Here is a 15,471-nt window from a genome sequence, read left to right on the forward strand (position 1 = left end):
CACTTGACATTTGATGTGGGTGCTAGGGATCTGAATTATGTCATGTTTGCATGGCAAGCACTCTTCCAACTAAACTAGCCCTTTAAAAATATTTCTGAGCATAAAACGTAACATATGTATATTTATTTATTTATTTATAAATTATGTATTGACACTAACACTTTGACAAAAAACTCCTAATAGTAAAAAATTCATAAAGCAGTATTTGAAGCATTTTGATTTATTGACTGCAAACTAGTTCTGTTCTTACTAATATACTTTTTAAAGATAGCAAAGTGCTTGAATAGGGCTCCTTCCTTTTTTCAGAATTGAAATTGATTGAAAACTTACATCAGTCTGAGGCCTCCATCCAACTTGTGTGTGTGTGTGTGTGTGTGTGTGTGTGTGTGTGAGAGAGAGAGAGAGAGAGAGAGAGAGAGAGAGAGAGAGAGAGAGAGAGAGAGAGAGAGAGAGAGTTGTGACTATAGTGTATGTATCTATGTACACATAAGTGTGTGAGCCTGGGCACACAGGCAGAGGCCAGAGGAGAATGCTGGGTGTCCTGTTCTGTCACTCTCCACCGTACTCCTTTGAGACAAGACCTTTCACCGAATCCTGAGTGAGCCTGGTGGCCAGCAACCTGTCTTTGCCCACCGGCACACCGGGCTCCAGTCAAGCACATGCACGCCTGACTTTTTAGGTAGGCACTGAGACCCCAACCCAGGTCCTCGTGTTTGCACACCACGCGCGCTGACCCACTGAGTCATCTCTCCAGCCCCGGCTGTTTATTTTAAAACTTGATTTTAGATGGCTGACCCATTTAATCTATCCTAAAAGATAATTAGACCTACTTAAAAGAATTAGACGGCCTCAGGCACTACCATATCAGTCTGCACTTTCTGTTGCAGGCACAAATCACACGAGGTTTTTGAACGAAGCTTGCTGGCTACATCTCCATCTCCTCTGGAAGCCAGCTGCCCTTCTTACGGAGCAGTGACACAGGAGCAAGGACTAACTTGGTTGGTTGGTTCACATGCAATGTGTCCTGTCATACATCAAGAAGAAAGGCTGACAGACTGTTGTCATAGAATAAACTTAAAACCAGGATGTGTAACAGGATCGGGAAAAGACCCGCTGGCTGGCTGGCTGGCTGTGAAGGGAGGGTCGCACAAGCATGTATGGAGTAAACAGGGGGGCTGACAGCTGACAAGGTGATTAGGCTAGGTGATCCGAGTTGGTTAACTAGTGGTATCAAAGGACACAATAAAGTATGGACAGATCCCCCCCCCCCCCGCAAAATGTCACTAATGTGACAGAGGGGTATATGGGCTGGCTGCCTCTGACCTTATGGATCCTTTTACCTTAGAATCTGGCCCACCTAAGTCAGAGCTGATCTGTGCTGAGAACACCAACTGTCACTAAATATGCACTTTGAATTCTTGCATTTCTTCATCTTTTCTTTTTGCTTACGTATGTGCGCATGTACACGTGCACATGTGTGCATTCATGTGGATATCCAAGGCTGCACCTGGAGTCTGGCGTTGTGCCTACTAGTCTCTCTAGCCAGCCTGCATCAAGGAGTCCATCTCTTCTTATGCAGTGGGATTACAGGCTGAGTGCCCCAGCACCATCCCTACCCACCCCACCCAACCCAAGACAGGGTTTCTCTGTGCAGACCAGGCTGGCCTCAGACTCACAGAGCTCCACCTGCTCCTGCCACCTGAGTGCCAGGATTAAAGGCGTGCACCATCACCTGGCTTTGATGTGGCTCTGGGTCTGTGAATTCAGGTCCTCACACTTGCAGAGCAATAAGCATTTTACTCACTGAGAAATCTCCCCAGCCAGATGTGAGCTTTAATATAAAGGCCATGCACATCAATTTGAGCTACACAGTCATAGAATGTTGCAAAGATTTCCAAACATCTATCCTCAGAAACGCTCCCCCAGGGGGCTGAACTCTTTGGAAACAAAATGGGCTTTCACTCGTCACTTGAACATCACCTTTATCTTGCAGGGACAGAGAAAGACTTTTGGTTTTTGTGAAACTTTCTCCAAGTAGCATCCTAATGACAGCTACCTGTCATCACAGACTAGATGAGAAAATGGTGAACACTGCAAAAAAAATAAGAGTAACTCATTTTCAAGCTTGACAACTCTCATTAGTGTTTTGTCACTGAGGATCTGTGACCTCTTTGTGTGCCATCTCAAGGTCATTCCTTACCCCGTTATACAACCGCAAAAAAAAAAAAAAAAAATCTCTGAAAGGCCTTGTTAGTGGGGTTAGACAGGATTTCTTATAGTGGTATGTATACTGTGTAGTGGTCACTGATAACCAATGTCCTTCCTTGGGGAAGCCTCGTTCTTCCCTATCTTACTAATACCACAGCTGGTCATGTGATTCGTTGTTGTTAAAACAAAGTGAATTGCAGATGTGCTTGTCACTGACCAAAGGCTTTAAGGAGCCAGAAGCTTGGGTCCTGGATAAAGACGGCATGGACTAGCAGAACTCAAATACTGTATGAGGTATACTTACAATAAATATTCGGTATATTCTCACTCCACAAGTTTCTTCAGTGTTCATCTGCAATTCAGATTTACCTTAGTAGTCTATATTTTGATTAGCAAACAACCCTCATAAACACTGATACTTGGGAGTCATTTGCTTTCATTGCATATGGAATCTCACTTGCTTGGTACCCCAGCTGATCATGGCCCAAGGAAGGGCATGCATTTAGCAGATCTTTTAAAAAAAAAATGATGCTCTGGTTCTTCCTGCAACTGGGAACTGCCTCTGGAGGTCACTATCCTAAGGTGTGGTCTATAGGCCAATGTGTTCTGGAACTAGCAATTCCATTAAAAATGTGGACTTCTTAGACTAACCCACAAATACTGATTTCAAAACTGATGGTGGTTTGAGAGTCTGCTCTTTAGTCAGTGATTATGGAACAAATTGAAGTTCTAGATGGGCACAGTGGTCCAGCACTGGGAAGGCTGAGGCAAGAGGATCATGAGTTCCAGGCCAGCTTAGTCTGCATAAGGAGATCCTAATAAACATGAAAAAACAATGAAATTCTACTGCCCTACATTAGCAGTATGACTCAAGGCTACCTGAGTAGTAGACCTGAACACTTACCTAGCTTTGCTTTTAGTATTGTATGCCTTTCAATGAATCAGTTCTGTTTGCCTTTCTGGACCATGCCACTTTCTTTAAAAAGGAACAGATGGCTTCAGATTATCTCAAATCCCACTTCTAGCTCTGAGCATAGTCAAGAGTCAGAAAGCCCATGGCTTTCCAATGTTCGCCAAGCAAATGAGTGAGGTAGGGTACATGTAAGACCCTAGGTCAGTGAGGGTCAGGGTAGTAAGCTGAGGACCACACTCCCAAACGTTCCCCAAGTATCAAAGCTCTCAGAGGTCAGCCTCCTCCACTAGGGCAGCTGCAGAGCAACTCTGAGTGCACTGACTTCGCCATGAAACTCAGCAGCATCCCAACCACACCCACCTTTCATACAGTTCTTACTAGAAAAGTTTTGTAAAGGACTTCTCATTTGGTTTCAAAAAATACTGGACAAGCATGAGTCAGCTCCTGAAGGTGGCACTTCTTCTGTCTACGAGGGCATCTTGCAGGCATTGGTGCCGTCAAGGTAACAGACCTTTGATTTGAAAGAATCTAGGAACCAGAGCAAGGCCTATTTTGATGATGGAGGCCTGTAGAGGCCATTGAAAAGGCTACAGAGAAGCTCAAGCACCCAGACAGAGTCTAGAGGTCTGAAGGAAGAAGGGCAAAGGGAGAGCTGTCCTGAGAGCCACCCTAGGCCAGTCTGTGGTTGGAGCATAACAACAATGATGACTGAAAGTCACTGTCCTGAGATGTGAGTCTTGAAACCATAGCAGGTATCAGGATAAAAAGGTTAACTTCCAAAATAAATCAATAAACCATCAGTCTTCAAAAAGAGAAAAGAAAAAAAAAGAAAAGAAAAAAGAAAACCCAAAAAGCTTACTTCCAAAATAATTTAGTATTGTCTTTGCTACAGGACTTCCCTGGGCCTTTAGTAATGAATGAATGCTGGGACTATCTAAGAGAGGGTTCCAGTACGCAGTAGCAAATTTATTATAACATTCGAATAGTGTCTCATGTTTAACAGGGATCTGGAGAGATGGTTCACTGGTTAAGAGCACTTGTTGCTCTTACAGTGGCCTCAGGTTCAGTTCTCAGCTCCCACATGGCTGCTCACAGCCATCTGTACCTCCAGTTCCAGGGGATCTGACACCCACTTCTGTCTCTGAGGGCACCAGGCATGCACATGGTGCACATGCATGCATGCAGGTAAAACACTCATATATATATATAAATAAAATAAATCTAAAAAAATAAAGAAAATCTAGTGTTTAATGGGATACATTTGGAGGGATATAAATTTGTTTTTTCGGGATAAAATAAAAAAATACTGAGTGTTGAAAACAACTAAAACAATTTTTTTTTTAACTTTTGAGGCTTAGTTTCACTGTGTATCCCTGGTCAACCCAGAATTCACTACGTATCCAAGGCTGACCCCCCAAACTCAGAGATCTGCCTGCCTCTGCCTCCAGAGTGCTGGGATTAAAGATATTTCACCACATCTATCAATTTCTCCGAGGGCATCCTGAATGCAGTCTGGGAGGGTCTGGCTTATAAACCCTTTCAGAATGGGACAAGCGGTGTATCAGTACGAATGTCAATAGCTGATGACTTTAGCTCTACACTATGCAGGAACACTTTAGTAAACATTTTTAGCCTGGATGTTAAGTATTAAAGTAATTTTGAGTTAACATTATTTTTATGTTTCCAGCATTTTGAAAAGCATTTTAAAAGCCTGACAGCACTAGTCAATTTTCCCTACGGGCTGAAAGAGCTCCGTCGGCAGGTGCAGAGCTCACTGTTGGTGAAATAGGTGATCTGCCAGGGCAGCTGCCTCTGGGCTCACAGGCAGCAAGGGAGGCAGATATAAACATCATTTTCCTGTAACATGACAAGTACAGGCTAAAGCTGTACCAGAGTAAGGGACCAAAAAGGGTGTGTGCGTGTGTGTGTAGGGGAAGAGAGAGAGAGAGAGAGAGAGAGAGAGAGAGAGAGAGAGAGAGAGAGAGAGAGAGAATCTAGAAGATGAACAAGAATAAACTAGGTAACTGGGGAAAAGGCATTCTAAGCAGAAGAAAAGCACCAATTACTTGGAGCTTTGGAGCAAGCTGTTGGTGTGGCACATTGTAAGTTAGTCATGCATTCAACATGTGTGTCCTAAGCAGAGAGGGCATCCGGCACTGAGACAGGAAACACGAGAGTCCTAAGCCGACACAACTGTCCAGAGAGGCATGGGTGACAGACGACATCCTGAGGGGACATAAGTCATGCTAAGTTGGGCACAGTACAAACAAAAGCATAAGTTCATGTCTTAACATTTGAATTATGGGAGGAGTCATCTGTTTTCTCACAACATTGGATTTCAATCAGTTACATTAGAGGCAATGATAATAACTTTTAAAAGCCTACAGCATGTGTTTGATTATGGAAAAAAAAGCTCTTGGAGCTGGAGGAATGTATAAACTTTATGTAACCCATATGTGCCTGGTCTCTCCAGGCCTCGGGGGTCACTCTCCTCTCCCAGCTAAATTAGTCCCTGCCTGTGTGTGGCTTCCAGAGACCCAGCCCAGGGCCAGGCCTCCCTCCTAAGGCCTGGGAGGCCTGATTGCCTTGGCTGAGCTCTGAGCTCCCATGATCGCCTTGTTATTGTCAGCTTCTTTTTCTGTATATCAAGTTCTCAGTTCCGCTTCATTCATCTCTGCCCTTTGCAGGATATTGCCAGCACATTTTCCTACTAAGCATCAAAAGGGGTCCAAATGTTTCCTTCTCTAGAGAAAATGTGCAGTATTTGAGTCCTGAGGAAAAAAATTACCACCACCTCAGTAAATCCTTTCTTAATGGTACAATATTATACAACAAATGACAAAACTGTAAGATTCTCAGAACCTAACATATTTGTAAAGGGTTAATAAAATTAATTATAAAGCAGCCAGAAAGAAAAAAAATTAGGAAAATAAGGAAAACTTCAAAGAATAAATGTGGAATTGTTTCTTCTTACATTCATTTAGAGACACAGAAACAGATGTATTTTTAAAATTGGAATCATATTACTTTTAAAATATTGGATTATCATTTAACATATTACAGGGTGCAATTTAGATTTTTAAAAAAATATTCTTGGAGAATGAGTTAATGGATGTATAAGGTTTATCATGCACTCAAAGTAAGTTTAATCTTTTTGTATTAGATATTTAAGTTTTATTAAAACTTTATATTATTATTGCGTATGTGCCTGTGTGTTCATGCCACAGGACATGTGATGGGCCGTGGGGAACCTTCTGGAGTCAGTTTTCTCCTTCTAACATGGGTTCCAGGGATGAGATGGGACTCGGGTCATCAAGCTTGGTTGGCAGGCAAAAAGCTTTTACCTGAACTTGCCAGCCCTTGTAATGTAATAAACAACAAATTATTGCAACAACAGTAACATAATAAAAAAAAGTAGTTTTTTCTAAAAAAAAAAAAGACATACTTTAAAGTAAATGTCTGCAAAACATATATCAAAATGCTAATTCATAAAAAATGTTTTGTTTAACTTGAAAACAGTTTGCAGACGGCACCAGCTTGCTACAAGGATTCCCTAAAGATGCACTAACTGGGTTCTCAAAGCCTAATGAAAAAGTATAACCTTGCATAACTAAATAACTGCAAAGACCAAAACATTAAACCAAAAAAACAAACAAAAAAACAAAACAAAACAAACAAACAAAAAAACAACACGTAACACCTCAGGGCTGGAGAGATGTCCTAGCAATTAGGAGCACTTTCTCCTCTTGCAGAGGACCCCCTGTTCAGCACTTAGCACCCACATCCGGCAATTCCTAACTGCTTGTTAACGCCTGTTCTTTGTGATCTGATGCCCTCTTCTGGCTTCTGCGGGCACTGCATGCACACAATGTGCATCTGTATGTCCAGGCCAAACACACACACACACACACACACACACACACACACACACACACACACACACACACACACACACACACACACACACACACACACACACACACACACACACACACACACACACACACACACACACACACACACACACACACACACACATATTTTATGGGGAATGTGGCAGCGTTTGTCTGATCTTAGGGGTAGAGTTGGAAATGTAACTCAGAGTGCTTGCTCAGCCTACACGAAGGCCTGGGTTCCATCCCCGGGCTGGAATAAACGTCAGCATTTGGGAGCTGGAGGCAGGAGGATACGAAGTTCAAGGGCACCCTCCTCTACACCGCGAGTTCAAGACCAGCCAGGGCTGCACGGGGCGCTGCCTAGACAACTATTCAGCAGGCTGATTCCTTTTCTCTCCTTGCTGTTCAGAGCACTGGAGCGGCTTCAGGGGGAGATGCAGGCTGTGATCTGACGGTGCTGAGACCCACAGGTGGTCCCTGCGCGTGTGGAACCCGGAGAAGCCCTGCGGGCACGGACCCGCTGGGAGGCCTGACGCCGCCGGCTTTGATTACGCGCAGCCCCCCAGCAGCACGGGCCCCCTCCCTGACCAACCCGACTTTGACTCAAGTCCTAATAACTGTTTGCCAACAAAGACCAGTCGCGAGCGAGGGGGGAGGAGCCCGGGCGTCGGATATCGCGAGAAGTGGCCGCCCGAGTGGTGTGACAGGCGCCGGCGCGCTGCAGCTCCTGAGTCGCCGCGAGGGAGGAGCCAAGCCGGCGGACGGGCTGGGTGTAAATCTCGCGAGATTTGGTCGCGTCACCTCGAGCCCTTCCTGTCAGCCGCCGGAAGTGCGAGCTGCTGAGCGTCCGAGTCTCTCGCTCTGCGGTTCTCCTGCGCCTCTGGGCCCGCGTTCCTGTCGCCGACTCCTGGGCTCGCGCGCCTGGTCGTCTCCCCCGGAGCGGAAATGATGGGGGACCCCAAGGAAGCAGGAGCCGAGGCTTCGCCTCCCCGGGCGGCCGCCCGAGGAGGGCTCAGCCTCCTGCCACAGGCGGAGTCCGAGGAACCTGCCCAGGTGAGTCTTCGGCGGGGCACGACCTGCCGGGACTCCCGGCTTTGCGGGCCCGCCGGGCCTGGAAGGGAAATCTGGAAGCTTCTGGAGCTTCCTTCCACGCCTCCTTGACACCTCCGGAGTGTCCTCCTGCAGAGGGAGTCACTGGTGGGAATGTCGTCGGGTGTGCAAGTGTTTGCTTGCAAGGCATGCAATGCAAAAGACACCTGGGTTCCCCGCTCGGGAGTAATCGATGGGTAGAATTGGTTACCGAATGGGCGGGCCACGGCCCTCCGAAGGCGGGGGAAAGAGGACACAGTACCAGGGAGGGCCTCACCGAAATCCTAACTGAGCTGATTCTTAAAAGGAGCAAAGTGTTTGTCGAGCCTGAAGGGGCTCTAGAAGTAGAATAGTGAGTCCAGACTTTGAGCATGCTCGGGAGGGTGCGGTGAAGGCCATGGAGCTGATTTAAAACAATGTTACCATGAGCTTACAAATCAATCGCTGTGTGTGTGTTTTATAAAATAAACACGACCTTACTACAGATGACTTTGTAATTGATGTCTGCTAAATTAAAATATTCTATTAAAACCATATACAGGTCTTGCTTGTTTTGCATGCGGTTAACAGGACACAATTGAGCGCACTTGGTTTCGGATGCTTCATTTTATATGACTCAACATACTTGGTGGTCACGGCTGGTGTGGCACTGGTCATGCAGACCAGTGAGGCTGGCTTTAGACCTTGCAGTGACCTTTCTGGGGCTGCCTCCAAGCATAGGTCTGCAACTACTATGCCCGGTATTTTAAAACGCAGTTTGGTTGGCCTTTATCCACATCTTAATTGATCCTTTTCTTAAGTTTAATGGAGAACAGCTAGGTAAGCATAATTTAAGCTTGATTAAGTGTCACAGCTGACAGGCAGCCTAGGCTCCTTGGGAAGCCCGATCTGGTGGATTCTTGCTTTATTTTTAAGAAGGTGAGATTGTCGTTCCCGGCAGTATTCATTAAAGCTTCATTCCCTATGTTAATTAGGGATCAGCTTTATTTCTCGGAGGCAATGAAGTAAAAAGCCGAGCCGTGGTGAAATATTCTTCTGCCCCTCCTCGAACAGCGTTTGCACGTCTGGAAGAAAAAACAGACTTGAAACTCCCACCTGCCAACTGGCTACGAGAGAGTGCCAAGCTGGGGCCGGCAGGCACTACCATTCTTGGCAACAGTAAGAAAAGCAAGCCGTTTTCGAGGTAAGTTTTATTCGCTGTCATTTCTTTCCCTCTTTCAACCCCCACTTAAAGCTGCTTTCCAGTTCAATTTGAGATGCGCAGTAACTGGCTCAGATATTTTTAATGAAAAATTATAGCTGTCATTCAAATCCATGTTACAATAAGAAAATATCAGAGTTATATGCATTCTTCAAGTCTGCATTATGTTGTTTTAGCAAACATGAATATTGACTGCTAATAAGCTGTTTTAGCCCTTTGTATATGCTTTGAATATGTGCAAATAGGGTGGTGTGTGAGGAGCAAGACCTAAGCCACAACTTAGCTTGCCTTTTGGAGTTTTTATTAAATGATGATGTAGTATTTGAAAAAGCCTGAGGTTATGTGCTTAGTAACCGACACCCCTTGACCCACAGTGGAAGTTCTACTGATGGTATTTAAAGTTGAGAGTATCCTTTGGTCTTGGCTAGTGTCCATATTCTTGTAGACCATCCATTTACTATGTGTTCCTTTTCTTCCCTTGAATGATTGGACATAAAACTTTTCATATAGCAAGAACCACAAACATACCCTATGAGCTATTAGTTTAGAAATTATCCTGATGCCTCAAAGGGTAAAAGCCATGTTCACAAGTTGTTTATTTGTAGCATTTTTGATACTATGAAAAGCAGATAAAATCATACAAACATATGCAGTTTGAAGTCCTAGGTAAGTATCCTGACTCTATCACTTACTAATGGGAAAATAGTGACATCAGCTGCTTTTCAAGCATGTAAATTACACAGATGTACCTCATGTAGTGACTTGGAATGAGTTGGGTACTCACCAGTTTTTCATTTTCTTTTTATGAGTGAATTGATTTTAGGTACAGTTTTCCTTTTATTGGTATTATATACTCCTAGAAGCACAAAATCATATATTTTTTTACTTTGTTTTTCTTCTCCACATGTAAAAAGAATAAAGTCTTGAACTATTTTACATTGGAAAGGTTTGGGGTTTATGGTAATACTAATTGCTTTTCACAGTTCTTACTTTCTGTTTGATGAAGTCAGAGATGTGTTTATAAGGTGTGCCTTATTTTATGTACACCTAAAAAGGAGGTACTAGGCTGCTGGATGGCAGTATGCACCTTGATTCCCAAGTTTCCCAAGTGTGAGATGTAGCTGTGCATGTTCTAGAAGCAATGCAACTTGATACTCTGTTCAGCTTTCAGCCTGTGGCCTCTTCCTTCCATAGTTTCGGCATGGCGTATGACTTCATTGACTCAGTGGGAAATGATGTGGATGTCGTCTCTGACTCAGAAGTGAGTGTTGTTATTCAGTGTGACTTGGGGATATGCAGTGCTAGGTGGCATGGGGTGGGGGGTGTTAAATCATGTTTTGGTTTACAGTCTTGCTATCAGCAGTTCAGTAAGGTAAAGTTAACTGATTATTAATACCTATGTTTGTTTTTAAAATACTAACTTTTTGTCTCCTTCCTTTAAAGAAGACAAAAATCCCAAAAACAGGGGCAATGATAAAAATATGAATATTTTGGTTTTATTTTAATACTAATAATTGAAACATACTGTATCTGAAGTTAGTTATTCTTCATATACTACCAATTGAGAATTGAAAGTGATATTCTAATGGCTATTGATCCTAACTAGTAGCTCTTTTTCTGTTGGTCAGTACAACAGTATGACCAGAGGCCTCCACTCATTCCTATAAAAAGGAATTCTGTTGTAAAAGTAAGTGTTGGGTTGTCATTTACACTGACAGTATAAATCAAAGGTTTATAAAGATCTGTCTTCCATATGATTTGTAATTCTTGCATAGTCTAGTTTGTGTAACCTTGAGGAAATAAGGCTTACTAAGTTACAAGTTGAATGAAATTAAAATCCAAAAGATTCTGGGTCATAGTAAAAGGACCTTTCTAAACTTCTTTTTAAAGAACATAAAAAAGCTCCTGAAGATTCCTTACAGCAAGTCCCACGTAAGCATGGCTGTGCACCGAATTGGAAGGACGCTCTTATTAGATGAGCTGGATATTCAAGAACTATTTATGAGGTCATCGCAGGTAATTAATTTATGCAAAAATTATTTAGAATTATTGCTCAGGAGCACTGAAAGTATGACTTTCTTGTAAAGAAATGCCAAGGTAGGGCTAAGAGCACTTACTGAGTCAAATTCCCAGAATTTGTATGAAAAACTGAGCATAATTATGCAGTTGTGTAACCCCGTTACTGTGGGAAACTGGAGATGGGATTGCTGGGCGGTGACGGGGTGGGGAATGACAAAAATCAAGCTTGGCGTACAGGCAGATAATGATAAGGCAGAACACCTGACAACCTCAGTTGACCTGTACCAAACCTGCCTGCATGTGCATCCAGCACATTCACATGCATATGTACATACTCATGCATACCCAGTTTTTAAAAATGCAAAATTAGAATTGTAGCTGACTACGTCACCAATAAAGAAAAGAAAGGTTTCATTAAAGATTTAAAAACAGCGACAGGTGGTGGTGGTGGTGGTGGTGGTGGTGGTGGTGGTGGTGGTGGTGGTGGTGGTGGTGGTGATGGTGGTGGTGGTGGTGGTGGTGGTGCAGGTGGTGCAGGTGGTGCAGCACACCTTTAATCCCAGCACTCAGGAGGCAGGGGAAGGCAGATCTCTGTGAGTTTGAGGCTAACCTGAGGTACAGAGTGAGTTTCAGGACAGCCAGAGCTACACAGCGAAACCCTATCTTGAAGAAAAAAGGAAAGAAAGGAAAAAAAAAGATTTAAAAACAGCAAAAAGCTTTAATAAAGAAAAACAGTTGGATATGATGGCCCATGCCTTTAATCCCAAGGCTGAGGAGGCAAAGGCAGGTGGAGATCTCAGAGTTCAAGGCCAGCCTGGTCTATGTAGAGTTCCAAGACAGCTAGGACTAGTTAGAGAGTCCCTGTCTTTATAAAGGAAGGGAGGGAAGGAAAGAAAAGAACAGAGAACAGAGAAGAAAATTCTTTTTAAGAAAATTATTATTTTTAGGTGCCTGTACCCAGGGAGGCCAGGAGAAAGGTGTCTGATCCTTTGTAACTAGAGTTACAGATGTTTGTGAGCCACCATGTAGGTGCTAGGAATCCAACCTAGGTCCCCTGGAAAATTAGTCTGTGCTCTTAACCATTGAGCCATCTCTCCAGCCCCCTCTTTTATTCATTTTGTAAAACCAGGGGGGAGGGGGAGGAAAAGGATGATGTCAAATTAAAAAAAAGTTGTTAAATCTGTAAAATTAAAGAAGCTAATTGAGTTTTTTAAAAATCTTTAAAAGTCTACTATAGGCATACTCTGGAAACATGGCTGTCAAAAATGTAAACAATGTTAAAGAGCTATTCCTATAAATAACTGATTTCTAGCTTCTCACGCTGTTGGTAACAGATGTTTCCCCCCAGGTGTTGGGGAAAGTTTTTGCTGCTCAAGGCCTATTTCCATGTTTTCACTTACTTTCATGAACTGGTGACAAGTAGTTGATGGTTCTGCCAGTTTATACTACCTTTTAAAGAATATTCTTACACAGTGTTGTTTTGTTTGAACGTAGGGCTTCACGCATGCTAGACAAGTGTTTGCTACCAACACCTTCCTCCCTAGATAGGGTCTTGCTGATTGCCCAGGCTGGGTCCAACTCACTTTGTAGTTCATGCATGTCTTAAACTTGTAGTTCACCTGCTTCAGTCTCCCAAGTAGCTGGGATGACAGGCCTGACCCCAGTCCTAGCTTCTCCAGTGCTTTGATAAAGAAAACTAAGTTACAGGTGATAAAATTGACACCAAAGGTAGTTTTCTCTTGGGAAAGAACAGTGTGTGTGTGTGTGTGTGTGTGTGTGTGTGTGTGTGTGTGTGTGTGTGTGTGTGTGTGTGTAAAGTGAGAGACAGCTTTTGCTCCTTAGTAGTTTGATTGTTGAGATATACACATACTTGGAATAATGTATAAAAGTAGGGGGCTGCTAAGAAGGTACTACAGGAAAGGATTTCCTTTCCAGGCCTGGTTTAGAAGAGAAAAATGTGAGCTTAGAAGAGATGTGAATTGGGTGTAGGAAGACTGAAGTGTTTTATAAGTGCATGCTTATGAAACAGTATTCAGAAATTAAAGAATATCTCCTTATAAATGAGAGTTGGTCAGTGTTTTGTCACTGTGACGAAATACTCAAGAGAAGCAACATTAAAGAGATGAGGTTTATCTGTCTGTGGGTTCAGAAGTTCCACAGTACCACAGCATCATTGCTTTGAGCCTGGTGTAAGAGTCAGCTTTCCTTGTGGTGGCCAAGAAGCAAAGAGAGAAGGAAGGGGCCAGGGTCTCAGTATCCCCTTTAAGGCCACACCTCCAATGACCTAACTTCCTTCTACTAAGCTCTCCATCTTAAAAGGTCCCAGGAGCATCACTGTCTGTGTGCTGAGCCTTTAACTCACTGTGTTCCACATTGGTTATATGTGTGCATATTGTTCAGTAATGTCTCATGTTATTCAGACTGGTGATTGGACGTGGTTGAAAGAGTTTTATCAAAGACTGATCGACCAGAAGTGGCAGAGGAAGAAGAAAAGTAAAGAGCACTGGTATCAGAAGGCTATTCTTTCCAAGTTCTTGTACTACAGGTACTTGACCACTATTTATTTTTATCTTAAGAAAAAGTGAGATTTCGGCCTAAAATTTACTAAGTTCGAAGAGGGTAAAACTAACAATTCAAGTTTTGCTTCTGTGGTTTTGTTAACATTTATCTTACTGTATTTCTTTTTTTTTTTTCTTTTTTTTTTTTACTTGGAAACATTTCCATATAATATTTGACACAGAAATCATCAAATAGAAGTATACAATGTTGACAGGAGGCAGTACATTTATAATTTATAACCCCAAATGTATTTATAAATTAGAAATGGAAAGATCTACAAATGAAATTATGAAGGTTCACCAAAGTCATTTAATCTGTCAGTTTCTCATTCATTTTTATGTCTTAATAATATTCTATTGTATGAATAAGCCACATTTTATTTCTCTCCAGTATTTGATAGCTATTTGAGTTGTTTTAACTTTTTTACTATTAGCAACACACTGCTGTAAATCTTCATGTACATGTTTCATAGGTGCACATTTTCAGTAGTTTGAGGTTATATTCCTAAGGGTAGGAATATAACCTACTGTATATTACTGTATATTGTAATATACTGTAACCTACTGTATATTACTACTATAAGAAATACTTACTGTATTTCTTATAGGCAGGATGTATGTATGCTTGGTTATAGACTCTAGTTCACACAAATGGGTAGACTGTAACATAAATGTGATGACTTTTTTCTCCATTTCTGACCTGACCAGCATTAATGGTGATGGAGCTGCCCAGCCTGTCCCATCTCCTGCAGAACAGCAAGAGTCATCTAGTTCTCATCAGACACATGATTCTGAAGGGGCTTCCTGGCCTGCTCCCTTTGAAATGCCTTCTTCAGTGTCTGAAGACCCCAGTGCTTCCAGTCAGGTTTGTCAGTCCTTGGATGATGATTCTGTGAATGAACTCACTTAGGAAAAGAGAACCTTACTGAAATAACAGGTGGTGAATAAGGGTGAGGAGTAGTATTTCATCAACTTCATCTCACAATTAGGAAAAAAATGCTTTTAGTTTCCTACGATAGACTTTACAGGAGTTAATATGAATGGTTAGATAAATTTTGTTTATTAAATAACCCAAAATATTTTAAAGTAGCCAGCTAATTTTTTTCTCTTAAAATGGAGTACTTTTGAATATAACAGTCAAGTATATTTCTAACTCTAGATGTGTAATAATTACCTGTTGTGTTTAGACAATAGGTGTGCCTATAATTTAGATTGATTGTTCAGCCTAAAAGGAAATTCCTGACATAGGCCCCACATTAATATTATGTGAAGATTTTAGAAAAGAAGATAGAATAGATGGTTGTCTTATATCCTTGATTTCTTACTTACTCATTTTTGAGATTTTTACCTTATGTATATGAGTGTTTGCCTGCCTGCATATCTGAGCACCATGTGTATGTCTGGTACCCATAAAGACCACAAGAGGGTGTTGGATCCCCTGGAACTGGAGTTACTGACAGTTGTGAGCTGCCATGTTTGTCCTGGGAATTGAACCAGGGTCCTCTGGAAGAGCAGCCAGTGTTCTAAATCATGAAGCCATCTCTCCAGCCCTTAGTTATTTATTTTTCACTTAACTGAGTGTACCGC

At 42.5% G+C, this 15,471-nt stretch overlaps 1 protein-coding gene across 4 annotated transcripts in view; it reads left to right on the forward strand.

Annotated features, from left to right (window-relative positions):
* The first annotated feature begins 7,665 nt into the window (after positions 1 to 7,665).
* The window catches only part of Edrf1 (erythroid differentiation regulatory factor 1), a 36,145-nt gene continuing 28,339 nt past the window's right edge, over positions 7,666 to 15,471 (forward strand). For 2 of the 4 annotated variants that reach the window (XM_042285076.2, XM_006976941.4), the window contains exons 1-6: positions 7,666 to 8,070; positions 9,081 to 9,289; positions 10,502 to 10,568; positions 11,198 to 11,323; positions 13,747 to 13,871; positions 14,593 to 14,749. In XM_042285076.2, coding sequence (XP_042141010.1) covers positions 7,963 to 8,070; positions 9,081 to 9,289; positions 10,502 to 10,568; positions 11,198 to 11,323; positions 13,747 to 13,871; positions 14,593 to 14,749 — 792 coding nt within the window. In that variant the 5' untranslated portion in view covers positions 7,666 to 7,962. The remainder of the gene's footprint in view (positions 8,071 to 9,080; positions 9,290 to 10,501; positions 10,569 to 11,197; positions 11,324 to 13,746; positions 13,872 to 14,592; positions 14,750 to 15,471) is intronic. The other 2 variants (XM_006976942.4, XM_006976943.4) reach the window with 1 other exon arrangement.

Source organism: Peromyscus maniculatus, chromosome 1 (genome assembly GCF_049852395.1).
Source record: "Peromyscus maniculatus bairdii isolate BWxNUB_F1_BW_parent chromosome 1, HU_Pman_BW_mat_3.1, whole genome shotgun sequence".
Lineage (NCBI taxonomy): Eukaryota > Metazoa > Chordata > Mammalia > Rodentia > Cricetidae > Peromyscus > Peromyscus maniculatus.